General features: G+C 38.7%; 2 protein-coding genes across 4 annotated transcripts; one reads left to right on the top strand and one right to left on the bottom strand.

The window, feature by feature from the left end:
* Positions 1 to 324: 324 nt before the first annotated feature.
* On the top strand, positions 325 to 10904 carry LOC113358146 (PH-interacting protein-like). Of its 2 annotated transcripts, XM_026601674.1 has the most exons (26): positions 325 to 597; positions 802 to 879; positions 1771 to 1862; positions 1978 to 2143; positions 2538 to 2692; positions 2909 to 3148; positions 3265 to 3374; positions 3464 to 3541; positions 3632 to 3738; positions 3879 to 3973; positions 4061 to 4176; positions 4286 to 4389; positions 4478 to 4555; positions 4650 to 4728; positions 5193 to 5361; positions 5562 to 5632; positions 5739 to 5819; positions 5908 to 5978; positions 6278 to 6374; positions 6452 to 6511; positions 6709 to 6763; positions 6861 to 7252; positions 7327 to 9204; positions 9305 to 9898; positions 10068 to 10126; positions 10461 to 10904. In XM_026601674.1, the coding sequence occupies exons 5-26, from the start codon at positions 2617 to 2619 to the stop codon at positions 10657 to 10659; spliced, it is 4809 nt and encodes a 1602-aa protein (XP_026457459.1). In that variant the 5' UTR covers positions 325 to 597; positions 802 to 879; positions 1771 to 1862; positions 1978 to 2143; positions 2538 to 2616; the 3' UTR covers positions 10660 to 10904. The 2 variants fall into 2 exon arrangements, with proteins under 2 accessions (XP_026457459.1, XP_026457458.1); XM_026601673.1 differs by having other exon boundaries at positions 1771 to 2143.
* A 406-nt stretch (positions 10905 to 11310) lies between these two features.
* On the bottom strand, positions 11311 to 14294 carry LOC113358148 (peptide chain release factor PrfB2, chloroplastic-like). 2 transcript variants are annotated; one of them, XM_026601676.1, is made up of 8 exons: positions 13766 to 14294; positions 13427 to 13639; positions 13037 to 13138; positions 12781 to 12918; positions 12370 to 12423; positions 12119 to 12258; positions 11838 to 11991; positions 11311 to 11715 (listed from the first exon to the last, which is right to left on the bottom strand). In XM_026601676.1, the coding sequence occupies exons 1-8, from the start codon at positions 14150 to 14152 to the stop codon at positions 11578 to 11580; spliced, it is 1326 nt and encodes a 441-aa protein (XP_026457461.1). In that variant the 5' UTR covers positions 14153 to 14294; the 3' UTR covers positions 11311 to 11577. The 2 variants fall into 2 exon arrangements, with proteins under 2 accessions (XP_026457461.1, XP_026457460.1); XM_026601675.1 differs by having other exon boundaries at positions 12119 to 12423; positions 13766 to 14292.
* Between the last annotated feature and the right edge of the window lie 600 nt (positions 14295 to 14894).

The raw sequence follows: 14894 nt of genomic DNA on the forward strand, positions 1-14894 counted from the left end.
TTGAACCCATATAAAAGAAGAAAAAAAAGAAGAAAAAAAAGAAAGAAACTACTACTTAACCAACTGAACACCTGCAATTCGTAGTCTTTAATGGAATGCCCAAAAAATGGTTTCCAGCTCCAGAACTCGGCAAACTTTCCAAATTCACTCTTTCTAGTTTTACACCCTACCCCTGTATATTCCTTAGAAAGTACTACAATTCCCTAAATTTGGTTATAATATGTTAGCTCATCGAATCAAATACCGCCACGTTTCAGTAAAAACCCGGAGTTGGATAAACACCCAACTACCGGAGTACAAAATCCATACTATTCACGAAAACACCGTAAGAATACGAAACACCGCGAGAGAGTTTAAAGGGAGAGAGAAAACGAGGTGTCGCTGGTGGTGGTGGGGGACGTTGTAAGCTTCAGACTCTTCTTCTTCTTCATCGTCTTCTCTTTATACTGGAACATTAAAAAACGTTATCAACAAACTAGAAGAATATTCGAAATCCTTGCGTTTCTTCAGAAACAATTAATCGCCGATTATTTGTAGGTCCAGATTTTTTTTTCCATCCATCAACAACAACATTGTCATTAAATTGGTGCTGAATAGGTATTTCACTCCACTTCTGTCATTTGTATTCAAGAAATTATCATAAAGTTTGAAACTTGGTATAGTTTTAGACAAGTTAGGGTTTGTTCTGCATGCCTCTGAACAGATCTTGAATTCGTTGTTTTAGTTTCTTTTTGTGTGGATTTTCTTGCTAAAAAGACTGAGTATGGATACATGAATGTGGGCTCTTGTTGAATTTTGCAGACGAAAGGTGTATATGGTGGTTTAGGGTTTTTTGGAATTCAGAATGTTGTTGAAGATTTTCTTGGCGCAATTTAAATAGTAAGTATTTTGAATTTACTCAAATGTTGCTAAAATTACTGTTATTATTTAGTTATAATTGGTTAAGGTGATGTACAGATTGTTTTTCTTTTATGTAACTTATGCTGAGCTCTTAAGGTGTACATGTCACGTATGTAGAAGGATCTTGGGGATTCGGAACCTCGGGGTAATGATCGGTTAGGGTTGGTTCTGGTTTAGGGTGTATAGTTTATTTCATAATTTTTGAATGGGATTAGGTTTCAGGTTGCATACTGTTGTTGATGGAGTTGCATTACAAACATATGCTGCTTCACATTTAAGGTTAGTATTAAGAGGGAAAAGAATCTGAACTGAACGAGAAAGAAAAAATAACTGCACAGCTAAAACAACCAAAACTTGGTGATATATGGCAATGTGCAACAGACATACTCTAGGAAGTAAGATATCCATATGTAGATGAATAATGGCAGTGGGATGTTGCTGTGTGTCCCTTGTGTGCTTATCCCACAAGTTATGTTTTTCTAGCGTTTGTTATTTATGTCACTGGTATGCCATCTCCTCAAGTCTACACCATAAGTTATTAAACTATTTGAACATTAAGAGAATTTAACTTAGATGTCTTGAAATGTTAGATAAAACATGATTCTGCTTGTGATTAACAAAATATAGTATGTAGTCTCCCAATGGACACTGTTTGTGTTTTCTATGTGACCTAATTAAATAGTGTTCAGTCGCACTTTCTTAGTGTGAAATGAAATTCTCATTAATCAAATGATTTTCCTAGCGGAAAGAAATGACGTGGACCGATATCATGACAGTAGATTAGCAACTGGGTTTCCGCTGATGAATGTATGAAAATGTCTTGCATTTGCCGTGCAAATTGAAGTTTTTCTGTTGTCTTTATTTTCCCAGGTTTCACATGAGATATGGCCCTTAGGAAGTACCTACCTTCGAGTGAAGCACCTCCTCTTGGTATGGCACCTTTGAAGATACCAGACATCAAGGTGCCAGAGAAAACTCATTTTGCAGAGGCGGAGACAGCTGGCTCTCCATCAATTGACACTGATGTAGATATTGACCTTACAGAAGTTTATTTTTTGATTATGCATTTTCTATCAGCTGGTCCATGTCACAGAACTTATGGGCAATTTTGGAATGAACTACTGGAACATCAACTTCTACCTAGAAGATATCATGCTTGGTATTCAAGGAATGGAACCCGAACTGGTGATGAGGATGATAATGGGTTGTCCCTCCCATTAAGTTACAATAAATTAGCCGAAAGGTGTGTATTATTCTTTGCCTTTGTTCTCTTAATTACTGTTTGGGTTCTTTGTTTCTTTCGTTTTCTGCAGCTTAGCGGCTTAGGCAAGAGGTTACTATAATAGTTTAACAATGCTTACTATTCATTATGTTGTTCGCGTGTTGGTTCAGCTTGTTGTCGGATAATGTGTTTATATAATCCAGAGGAATCCAAGTGAAAATTAATTCCAGCAAGTTAGTACTTAGGTTTTAGGCCCAGTTTCCATTTGCCACCAGTTACACTTAACATGAACCTGTATCATCAGGATAGCTGGTATTCGGCCCTCATACCTAAGGAAATGCCTTCCCCAATTGTGGAAATAGTAATAAGCAAGTGAAAACTTTCTCGGAATAATTAAATGGTTCTATTGTCTTAGGTATCCGCACGTGGGAAAGGATCACCTGGTAAAGCTTCTGAAGCAATTGATCCTGACTACTGCCCCCCCATCTCTTGGCATGCTTGGTGGAAATATTCCAAATGCTGCTGATGTTCCTACACTCCTTGGATCTGGTTCTTTTTCGCTACTGGGATGTATGTTAAATTTCTGCTTTCCTCTTTGAGTGTTATTTCCCAGACACTTTTTGTTGCAAAACTAAGTTTGACGAGTCATCTACCCTCAAATAATTAGTATATAAGTTCTCCCAGTTTATTTTTGTTCCTAAGTAACATGTTGTGAGAAGAGAAAAGTGGTATTTTTTCTTTCTTTTATTGTTGTTTTCAAAGCATAATCATTTTCTCTATTTTCAGCCGACAGGAGAAATGAAGATCAGCTAGTCAGCCATCTCCCTGGTTACTTGCGTTGGCCTCACATGCAGGCTGATCAGGTGCATGGGCTTGGTTTGAGGGAAATTGGTGGTGGTTTTACTAAACACCATCGTGCTCCATCTGTCCGTGCAGCATGTTATGCTATTGCAAAACCGTCAACTATGGTGCAAAAGATGGAAAACATCAAGAAACTTAGGGGACATCGTGATGCTGTCTATTGTGGTACATTTTCGTCTTCCTCTTCATCTGCAATATGTTTTTGCACGAATAAGCCTCACATAATATTCTGGCATATATACTGGCATCTGATTTATCTGCCTGTTGTATATCTTTTGTAGCAATATTTGATCGTTCAGGGAGATATGTTATTACTGGTTCCGATGATCGTCTTGTAAAGATTTGGTCAATGGAGACAGGATTTTGCTTAGCCAGCTGCCGCGGACATGAAGTGAGTTGACATAAAATCTGCGACACGCCAATACATTTAACTTGTTGTATTTGTGTACACTTTAACAGTTCCATTATATGCTTTGAAAGGGTGACATTACTGACTTGGCTGTGAGCTCGAACAATGCTGTGGTCGCATCTGCCTCAAATGACTTCGTAATTCGAGTTGTAAGATTTTGTTGACCTCAGTTATTGTTTTTCTCTTCTTCTGTGATTTGTGTTCTCTGGCGATGAGACACACATTTTGGTGTTTGACAGTGGCGTTTGCCTGATGGGCTGCCGATTTCTGTTTTGAGGGGCCATACTGGAGCTGTGACTGCTATTACGTTTAGTCCGCGGCCTAGCTCTGTATTCAATCTTTTATCGTAAGCGACATTTGTTGAATTGGTTGTTAAGTATGTTGCACTTCTGTTGTGACACTATGAACCACATGATAAAATGTACTATCTATTTGATGCTACGTTGCTTTGCAATTCACATGTCGTTGTTTTTCTTTTTCCCACAGGTCATCAGATGATGGAACATGTCGTATCTGGGATGCTACAAAATCACAGCTTAGTCCAAGAATTTATCTTCCAAGACCTATTGACCCTACAGCTGGTGAGTTTGTTTCATCTTATGAGGTCTTGATTTCTTTACTGGGCTTTGGGGATTGACAACTTAGGGGAATATGCAAACTCACCGCAGGAAAGAACAATGGCCCCTCATCAAGTACTGTTCCACAGAGCCATCAAATACTATGTTGCGCGTACAATGCTAACGGAACTGTTTTCGTCACTGGTAGCTCAGATACTTACGCAAGGGTACGGGCTAAGCATATTCTCCAATAATGATATAATATTTCTTCTTCTTTAGAAGTACGTTTCAAATGTCCACTTTTCAATTTGGAAGTTTATGTTTCTTTATTTGAAGGTTTGGAGTGCTTGTAAATTCAACTCTGAGGACCCTGACCAGCCAAATCATGAGATGGATGTATTATCCGGCCACGAAAATGATGTAAATTACGTGCAGTTTAGGTTAGTTTTCCTGGTTAATCAACTTTTTTTTATTTTTTTATTAATGTTTTTCTTTTAACCATGCTGATCTTTGTTTTGAACTGTTCAGCGGATGTGCTGTGGCATCCAGACTGTCTACCACAGACACTTCAAAGGAAGACAATATTCCAAAGTTTAGAAACTCCTGGTACTGTAGAAGGTTTTCTAGGGTTGCATTTATTGATTAGTTTCTCACCGATACTAATTTACTTAACTTGAATGCTGCTTTTGGTCTGTGTCAGGTTTTCCCATGACTCCATAGTTACTTGTTCTCGTGATGGTAGTGCAATTATATGGATTCCAAAATCACGCAGATCTCATGTGAGTTATTTCCTGTTCGATAGGTTTTACTATGTGTCTTGAGAGGAAACAACATCCTTCTTTATGCAACTCTACCTTATGCCGTGTAACAACGATATGGGTACATATGTCGTTGTCGGGTTGAGTATGGTAGTTGATACCGCCACCAAAGTTTAGGAAGCGGTTTAGGGCCTGGTTACTGTTATGTATTGTTCTTAAGAAAATGAAATGGCTATTTTCAGGGTTGTATTAAAGAATTAGGGAGCCATGTTTCTTCTTATTATTATTCTCTTGCAATGTTTTCAAGCTCTATACAACTAAGTTGCAATGTCTGCGTGTGTCTGACTCGAGTACTAGTGCCGATATGTGTCCATACGGGGAGATTTTGAAAAACAAACTGTTGTTAGACCATATGAGTTCTTGCAAATGTTAGTGCGGTGTAAAAGATTGGTTTCCCTTCTTGATCATTTCCATCTATGTTTCAGTCAAAGATTGTTCGCTGGGTACAGTCGTATCATCTCAAAGTTCCACCCCCACCAATGCCTGCCCAACCACCTCGAGGTGGCCCACGTCAGAGACTCCTTACAACTCCCCGCGGTGTTAATATGATAGTTTGGAGCCTGGATGATCGTTTTGTGCTTGCTGCAATCATGGGTACTTTCTTTAAATTTGTATATGCAGAAACTTATAGTTGAATTAGAATACAGAAAATCCAAGAAGTTTCTTCCTGCTGATCGTCCATATATTCTTATGATTTTTTTTTTGGAGAAAAAGTAAATTTTGATAAAACCTCCGAATTATTTCTTTTGGTTGCAGTATTGCCTGACTTTTTTTTTTTTTTGTGCGTGGCACAGATTGCAGAATATGTGTTTGGAATGCTCGTGATGGTAGCTTGGTGCACTCTTTGACTGGCCATAGTGAATCTGTAAGTGATCTGTAACTAATCTTGATTAAAGAGAAGTTATTTTCCCAAGTCTCAGCAGAGAAGATTCTGAATTCTGTTGTTTTTCTTCTGTTTTGGTTTGTGGTAGACTTATGTTTTGGATGTTCACCCTTTCAACCCGCGAATAGCTATGAGTGCAGGATATGATGGGAAAACTATAGTCTGGGACGTGAGTTTCTGGTTCCTCAACCCTTGTGTTTATATATGCTTTAATTTTACTCCTCTAAGTTAATCCATCAAATTGTCTTTTGCTTTAGATTTGGGAGGGCACACCTATTCGCATATATGAAATTGGACGCTTTAAGTTGGTTGATGGGAAGTTTTCTCCGTAAGTTTAGTACACATGACACCATATATTTGGTCTTCCGCTTGCTCATATTGAGTGAATATCAGTCTTATCCTGTTTCCTGCATGCTACTGCATCTTTACATGTAGAAGCGCATATCTATCTTGTCTTGCATGTTAAAGTCTTTCTCTTTGTTGTTGGGTTTGGCTATTTTGTGCACCTTCATTTGGATGTTTTGTCATTTAGCTGTTTCCTTTCTTCGTTTAAGCCTTCATGGTCTTTTCTTGCGATGTGTTATTCTAATTTGTTTTTATGCTTACTTATCTCCTTTGTTATAACAGGGATGGTACATCAATTGTACTGTCTGATGATGTTGGTCAAATATATGTATTATCCACCGGCCAAGGAGAGTCCCAAAAGGATGCCAAGTATGATCAGGTAATATATGGTCTTACTCTGACTAGTTATTGCATCTTTATGACTCCGATATTGATTTTGTTTGCCCTTTTAACCAGTTCTTCCTTGGGGATTATCGTCCCCTTATCCAAGATACCCACGGAAATGCTTTGGATCAGGTTAGTTGATCTCCATTTCGTTTGCACTACTATCTGAAGCTTTCTTTTCATGTTTAGCACTCATAAGATGGACGATTCTTTTGTTTCTGCAACACATATGTAGTTCAATTCTACTTACGTAGTGATAGCGTTTGAGTTACATGCGCGATCCTATATTTCCTCTATTTTAACTTCCAACCTTGCTTACCATGATGCAGGAGACTCAGCTAGTTCCTTATCGGAGGAATATTCAAGATCAACTTTGTGATGCAAGTATGCGTCGTCATTTTACCTACTAAACTTTGAGTAGAATATGGTATGTTTGAATTGACATCTTTTAACTGGATTATCTTAAATTCTGAATTTCCAGGCATGATTCCATATCCAGAACCATATCAGAGAATGTACCAGCAGAGAAGATTAGGTGCTCTGGGTATTGAATGGCGCCCTTCTTCAGTTAAATTTGCCGTTGGCCCATTGGACATCAGTGGCCTTCAAGAATACCCATTGCTGCCATTAGTGGATTTGGATAGAATTATCGAGCCATTACCTGAGTTCATAGATGTCATGGATTGGGAACCAGAGATTGAGGTTCAAAGTGAAGATAATGATTCAGAATACAATGTCACTGACGAAAATTCTAGTGAAGCGGAGCAAGGCGGTTTAAGTGCCAGTTCTTCTGGTGATCCAGAATGCAGTATAGAAGATAGTGATGGCGGAAACGGGCGTCGCATGTCAAGAAGGAAAAAACACCAGGGAGATGTATATAATTTTATTATACTCAAATTTACTCTGCATTGTTTGTGGACTCCTGGAGTTAATTCTCTTCGTTTCAGGTTGAGTTGATGACTTCTTCCGGGAGGCGTATCAAAAGGAGAAATCTGGATGAGCGTGATGGCACTTTATCCCGAAGTAACATAAGCAAGAAATCAAGAACAGGGCGGAAAGTTAAAGGCAGGAAATCATCTAAATCAAAGTCGTTGCGGCCTCAGAGATATTCTGCTCGGTCTTCTACTCATAAAGGTCCTAAATGGGCCGCAACATCTACAGACGACGAAGAAGATCTAGGCTCAGAGAGCGATTCGTTGGAAAGTGAATCAGTTCCGCCAGATTCAAACATTGAGAGCAATGAGTCGGATGGATCTTTAAACCAGAGACATTCTAAAGGGAAAGCTACAATGTTTGATGAGTCTGAAAATGTACCCAAAACCTTTGTACCAGCGGAATCTCAAGTAACGAAGAGAAGATTGGTCCTTAAGTTGCCGGCTCGTGATTCAAAAAGGCCTATATCTATGATGGAGAACTCCACGCTTGAATGCGATAGGCCAGTGAGCATATTAGGTTCCTCCTCTAAAACTCCTCAAGCAATCACTAGGGAATATATCCAAGATCAGTGGACCTCTTCTGGTAATATGATTGATTCCCTGCAACGAAGTTGTGGCGATATTGGAGTCAGATTGCCTGGAGAACCTGCAAAAGTGGAGGACCAACTAGACTTGTCTGCAGGATACAAGGGATGGGGAGAGGTTAAGACACGGTCAGCAAAGCGTTTTAGGTCAGGAGATCCCTTCCCAATGGGTGGGCTCCCTGTATCCAAGGCAAATCTTGAGCAATCTTCATGCCCCAAGTTAGAAATGCTAACTAACGACTGTAAGACAGACACAAAGGTGTATAACATGGCATCTACTTCAGGTAGTTTCAATATTATAATACCTAAAGACCAGTCATCTGCAGACGACAACGGAACGAGCAAGGGCTCATCTCTAGTGCCCTGTAACGGGAATCTTGTTCTTGAATCTGAAGCCCGACCTGGCCCCAGTGGAAGTGGGTATCATGAGGAGCCTCTGGAAGGGCTTAATTCAGTAATTAATGGTAAAGAGGTGTTTATGAACGGAGCTGACCACTTTCAAGATGTGAAAGAAAATATCCCAAGAGTCTGTACGAAGTTTAAAATTAGATCTAGGTGGAAAGATCAGGACAGTTCGTTGAAGATAAATTCCATTGTTCCAGTGGAAGAAGATATTGTAAGTGCAGGATTTGATTCCGGGGTTGGAACTGTCAGGGAGCAAAGTCTAAGCTTAGGATTGTGTCTGGAGGATGAAGGTACCTGTAGGCGTAGTGTGGATAACGGAGATGAGACTGGCTTCGGTATTAGCGAGTCTCAGACCAGTTTACACGATTCAAGTAGGTTGTGTTCAGATAGAGACAGTAAGATGTTTAGCGCTGTTTATAAAAGGACAAAGTCAAGTAAGGCCAGATCTAATTCTGAAGGTGATGGTGGCGTGGAAGAAAGTACTTCAAATGCCAGCATTTATAATCATGACCAACTAGCTGACTTTCCAGAAGGTGCACGTGGTGGGATAGACAGAAACGGATCCATGAAGGCAAGTAGGTTGGAGCTAACTGGTGAAAATTGTAGTTTTAAGAGAACAGAAAGTGGTCATGGATCAGCTGAGACATCATCAAGAAGAGCACAGAAGTTTACAGTGAAAACAAACAATCAACATCTAGGTAGAGAATCGACATCCAGTCCGAAAGTGGCTGTTGGACTGAGATCGTGTAGAAACCGCAAAGACAATCATCTTGATTATCCTTTAGAAGAGAGAAAATTACATCATAAGATGAACACGCTGTCATGGTTGATGCTTTTAAAGCAGGAGGAGTGGTGCCGGTATATCCCTCAGAAAGGTGATGAAGTTGCATTCTTGAGGCAGGTAAATGTTTTGGTCAATATTTCAGATATTATTATATAAAATACAAATTAGAAAAAAAAAATCCGCTATATTTCCACTCAGAACTTGTTTTGCTTCTCAGGGTTACGATGATTATTTAGAGAGTCCGAAAAATCATATAGGAGCGCGGCGCTCAACAGAACTAGGAGCTTGGAGATCATTGAAGGGAGGTTTAAGAGCTGTGGAGTTCTGTAAAGTTATAGATCTTGATTATTCCACACTTCCTGGTTCGGGAGATAGCTGTTGTAAAATTAACCTTAAGTTCATTGATCTTCAATCCGGTGTGTTGGGTAAAACACTCAAACTGACTATGCCTGAGCCGACTGATTTTCCGGATTTTATCATCGAAAGAACACGGTATGATGCTGCAATTAACAGAAACTGGACAATTAGGGACAAATGCCGGGTCTGGTGGACTGATGCTGCAAATGTGAATGGTGGGAACTGGTGGGATGGTCGGGTTATAACCGTGAAGGCAAAGTCTCCTGAGTTTCCTGATAGCCCATGGGAGAAATATTCCATTAAATACAGGGAAGATCCTACAAGTCTCATTGACCATAGTGCTTGGGAGCTTCATGAACTTGATAGCCAATGGCAGCACCCTCATCTTGATATTGAAACACGAAATAGTTTATTAAAAGCCTTCGATAAGATAGCACAGTCAAGCAGATCAAAGGTATTCTATTTTTGTGTTTTTGCTTTGTATATCTGCTGATTTCTCCTCTTTTGGATAATTATCTGTTATCTTCTAATGAAATTTAAACCCTATTGTAGTTAGATGTTCAAATTGAGTATATATTAGAGACCCTAGGTTTGTAACCAATTTGATTTCTGAAATATTGCAGGATAATTATGGGATTTCTAAATTAAACCAAATCTCACAGAAGTCGGATTATTTAAACAGGTATTCAGTTTCTCATAGTTCTTTTCCCCTTTTTTTAGTGTACCCTGATTGCTGATACTTGTAATTGTCCGTCATAGGGAACTTAATGAAACTTTCATCTTCCTGGATGGATAACATTGATGGCCATTGGATAGCTTAATATAATAAAAGTGTCAATAATTCATAGATCTTTTCATTTATCAGATTCATAAACAAATAGGATAGATAGACTGGTTCATGTCATGATTAGGATAAGTATTAGAGTTGTAAAAGAAGCTTAAGATTGGTTGTTGGATGGTAAACACCATGTTCCTTCGCTGACGAAGAAGCTGCATTTTATTGTCTATTTTTTCAGGTTTCCTGTTCCATTATATCTTGAAGTGATCCAAGCGAGGTTAGCAAATGACTACTATCGTAGTGTGGACGCGGTGGAGAATGACTTCCAGGTGATGCTTTCAAATGTCCGAGCATACTTTGCGAAAAGTGGAGATATTCAGAAGAAGATGGATCGATTGTCTGACTGGTTCAATAAGACACTGTCATCTTTTCATTAGGCCCTCCCCCAGCACAGAAGTTTTTTGTAGAAGAATGATGATTCTTATCTGGGTATACCTTTTTTCTTTTTTCCTTAAAATTGTAGATATTCTTTATATTTTTTGCACTTGTCTTGAAGATTTTGTAAACATCTCATAAAATTTTGAGTAAAGTGGAAGAGCTGGTGATGGTGGTTCAACCAGAGAAAAAGAAATATCATTTATGTATCTTTTACAAACAAATACAACATACAAAATGGACTCGTTAACCTTGTGTTTATATTCAGCATCATTACCATCACAACCATGGTTGGGGGATTTTAAGAAGTGTGACATAAGATGCAAGTTCCGAGGGTTTCTTGAAAGAGAACAAAGCAAAACAAACAATATTGGTTTCCTGATTTTTGTGAACTGTAGTGTAAACTACCCGTGTCGAGGACACTTTTGCCTAGAGTAGTTTTGGAGCGTCGGATTTAAAGTGTAATTCCTGAAATGGCCACTTTGGTTTTTTTCATTTTCTTTGAGCATAAACTTTGGGTCCGAAACTTCTTATCAGAGCATATCATCAAGCTTGTTGCTTGCTATAAACCTTCAATCTTATGAAGATACCTACCTCACTAATTTAAACAGTTACGAAACTTGGTGACATTAGGCATTACAGACAGTGGACAATTTCAAAGAAAAATTACAGACAATGGACAGATATTTAAATTATAGAGTTGGATAGGCATTTGCAAATTGTTTATTGTTCATCTACAAGTAAAAAAAATCACATCTTGTCATTGTAATCACACAGCTATCTTTTTTACTAGTAAAAAGAAGTTGAGGGAAGATACGTCTTTCCCTTGAGGCATGATTTTGTTTCCTGCAACCTAGCAGTGACTGAATCTACTCATAGAATACTACCGTGGTGTCTTCTGAAGTTTATAAATCTCACTCTTAACACATATCATCTTCATCTTTGTCCATGGAAGCAGATAAGTAGCTTAATATGAAGTCGTCAAGATCCCCATCGAGAACCGAGTCAGGGTCTGAAACTTCATAGTTTGTTCTTAGGTCCTTGACCATGCGGTAAGACTATAAACACATAGTAAAAAGAGGATACTCAAAGACGTGAACACAAGTCATAAAGAACAGATGACGAAATAAGAAAGAGAAGAAGAGAAAGCAAAGAACACGTTTTAGCTGAAAAGGCTTACATGTAGAACATAACTCCGTATCTGGTTGCCCCAACTGTTATCTGTAAGGGACTGTGTATGCTGCGCATTCATCTGAGCCTGTCGAACCATCTCAAGCTGGTCTAATCGGGATTGAAGTACAGCCATCGCCATTGCCTTGTTTTGATGTTGTGACCTGTTTATTAAATCTAATTTGTTAAGTTCCCATACTTGTAATATACAAATTGATACTCCTAATAAACAGGGTTTCTGAGAAGTGGCAGCGACTCTCTCCCTCGTAAAAGGCATTTCATTTGACATACCTCTCGTTTTGACAAGTGGCAGTGACTCCTGTTGGAATGTGAACTATTCGGACGGCACTATCAGTTGTGTTAGCATGTTGACCACCAGCTCCCCCAGAACGAAATCGCTCAATCCGGAGATCAGACTCATTTATTTGAACCTGTGCCGATACATCACCCAAGATAGGAGTTACAGCCACAGCAGCGAAAGAAGTGTGCCGGCGTTTCCCACTGTCAAAAGGTGAAATGCGCACCAATCTGTGTGTACCTACTTCTGCTTTGGCGTATCCAAAAGCATATTCACCATCTACTTTAATTGTTGCCCGCTGAAAACCAGTATATAACCCACCTCAGTTATAACCCACATAGCATAAATTTCTAAGTGTGAAAAAAAGAAGAAGGAAGAACCGATTAAGAACGTAGTCAAGAAAGGGGCAATGGAGTAAAAAGAATATTAAGGGACGGAATAGGGAGAAAATCGAGAAGTAGAGAAGAAAACCTTGAGATAATGAACCGAGAATGGATCAGGATTCAGGTTAATCCGAGAATTATGAGATCCTATTTTGTAGTGGTCTTATGCAAACTACTTTATATTATCATTATCATTGTTGTGACAGTCTTGAAACGCTGATGTGCATGAACAATTTTGTGAAAAATACTAGAAGACGAAGACAGAAGTGAACCTTGATTCCTGCAACCTCACCAGCCATTTCATCTACCACTGTGACTCCATATCCACGACGCTGACCCCAACTCTTATACATGTTCATGACCATTGAAGCCCAATCCATGCTTTCTGTACCACCAGCTCCTGGTTGAACCTGCAAAGTGCAACATTTTTCTATTATAAATGAGAAATTCATAACAAATTCGTTTTTCAACAATCTAAAAATTGGAGTAATGATCAACCAGCTGGCCTGCAAAAATGAGGAGAGTAACCTCTATAAAACATGAGCATGGATCATGCTCCCCAGCTAACATAGCTTTGAGCTCTTTCTCTTTCGCACTTCTTCTCATTTTAAGTAAAGCTTTTAAGGATTCCTGCAATGAGTATTAGAAGGAGCCTTTCAGTGCTCAAAGATATTGTACAAGCCATTACCACTTTTGCTAGTAAAACCTCTTTCGAGACAAGTGACAAATGATTGAAAACAACAAACTGAATCAAGAACCAAAAGTCGGAGGTTGACTAACATCCCATAAATAATGACTGCAATCTAAAGTGACTGTTATAATCCAGAGTGGCTGTTATAATACTCCAGTTCCAACTCTCCATATTAAACCATAATACATAGCAGATGAAGTACATGCCTAGAAGTAGTGAGTGCCCACCAATTCCAACTCTCCATCATTCTCTTCCTTGGCAAGTTTCACCATATCGATGTGCTCAAGCAATTCTCTCTCAAATCCATTCACTTCTTTCATTTTACCCATAAGTGAACCATGTTCACGGCTAATCTTCCCAGCATGAACAGGATCGTCCCAAAGGTCAGGTTTATTCAACTGCATTGTCAGCATTTGCAGCCTCATCACTAACTTCTTCCACTGAAACCATACCCACACAATCGTGTCAGTCATCAAACACCTTAGCAGCAATATACAATTTCAATAAATTTAATAATTCATAGCATTAATCTACATGGGAGGTTCTCGTTTCTTTTCAAACTTTACCTGTAAACGCTTTTTGATCAACTGAATAGATTGAGCAACAGCAGAAGCATGACTTCTCCAATCACCTTCTGTTTCATCAAGTATTGGCCATTGACTAGCAGTGATTTGATCAACTGTTAAACCATCAGTGGTTTGAAGTTCATCAGTAACAGCTTGGGAACTAAAAGATCGAATTTTTAATGATGAAACTAGATAATTTTGATGTATCCATCTAGGGTTTCTTGTGTTCTGTGAACTTCCAAGACTACTGGTACTAGCTGTCGAATCTGATGAATTGTTATTTGTTAAATGGGGAATTTGGTGAATTGATTTCGAAATCGAAGAAAGGAAAGTAGATGTAAAAAGGGTTCTTTTTATTTTTGGGTTTTTCAGCAGATGAGATCCCATTTTCTTCAAAAAGAACAAAATGGGGTTTAACTGTGTTTGATTCTTTGACGAAGGTGTTAAAATGGGGGTTTAAGCTGTGTTTGGTTCTTTGATGAAGGGGGGACATTACTAGGCCGGTTCCTGTGCACAAGGCATTTGTGTTAGTTTGCCACAAACCCAAATAACCCGCTAATATAGGCTCTATAGATCGATAGAGTCCTGTCACTCGATGGTCAAAATAACACTTGTTGGTCTTTATAATGTCAGTAGTGATAAGACTGTCGCTCGATATTATATTCGACACTAATTGGTTCATCATTCAAGCTGGTTCATCATTCAACGGTTAGTACCCGATCCTTTGTAAATATTCAATCTCATACAATTCAAATTATACTACTTGTGCACCGAAATTGCTAGTGGTCGCTTCACCAACATAGCTAGTCTTAGTCTTCGCTTCGCTCGAAAAAAAAGATATTTTTCCAGGGTACCAATTGCAAACGATGGAGATTCAATTTAACCATTTTTATTTTATGAGCTAATGTTTCATAGGTTTATGACGTTAGCCGGGAATGAAAATTCAAGAACAATAAATGGAAGCCTTCAAAATTTTTCCTTTATCAATAAGGATGTGAGAAAGCACGTAAAAGTTTTGTGGATGACAAAGAGGATCATCCTGGATTATCCACTGACGAATTAGTGAGTATTATAATAACTTTTTTTTATTTTTTTAACAACACAATTTTATTTAATTAAAATTATATTC

The sequence above is a fragment of the Papaver somniferum genome, chromosome 3 (assembly GCF_003573695.1).
Source record: "Papaver somniferum cultivar HN1 chromosome 3, ASM357369v1, whole genome shotgun sequence".
NCBI lineage: Eukaryota > Viridiplantae > Streptophyta > Magnoliopsida > Ranunculales > Papaveraceae > Papaver > Papaver somniferum.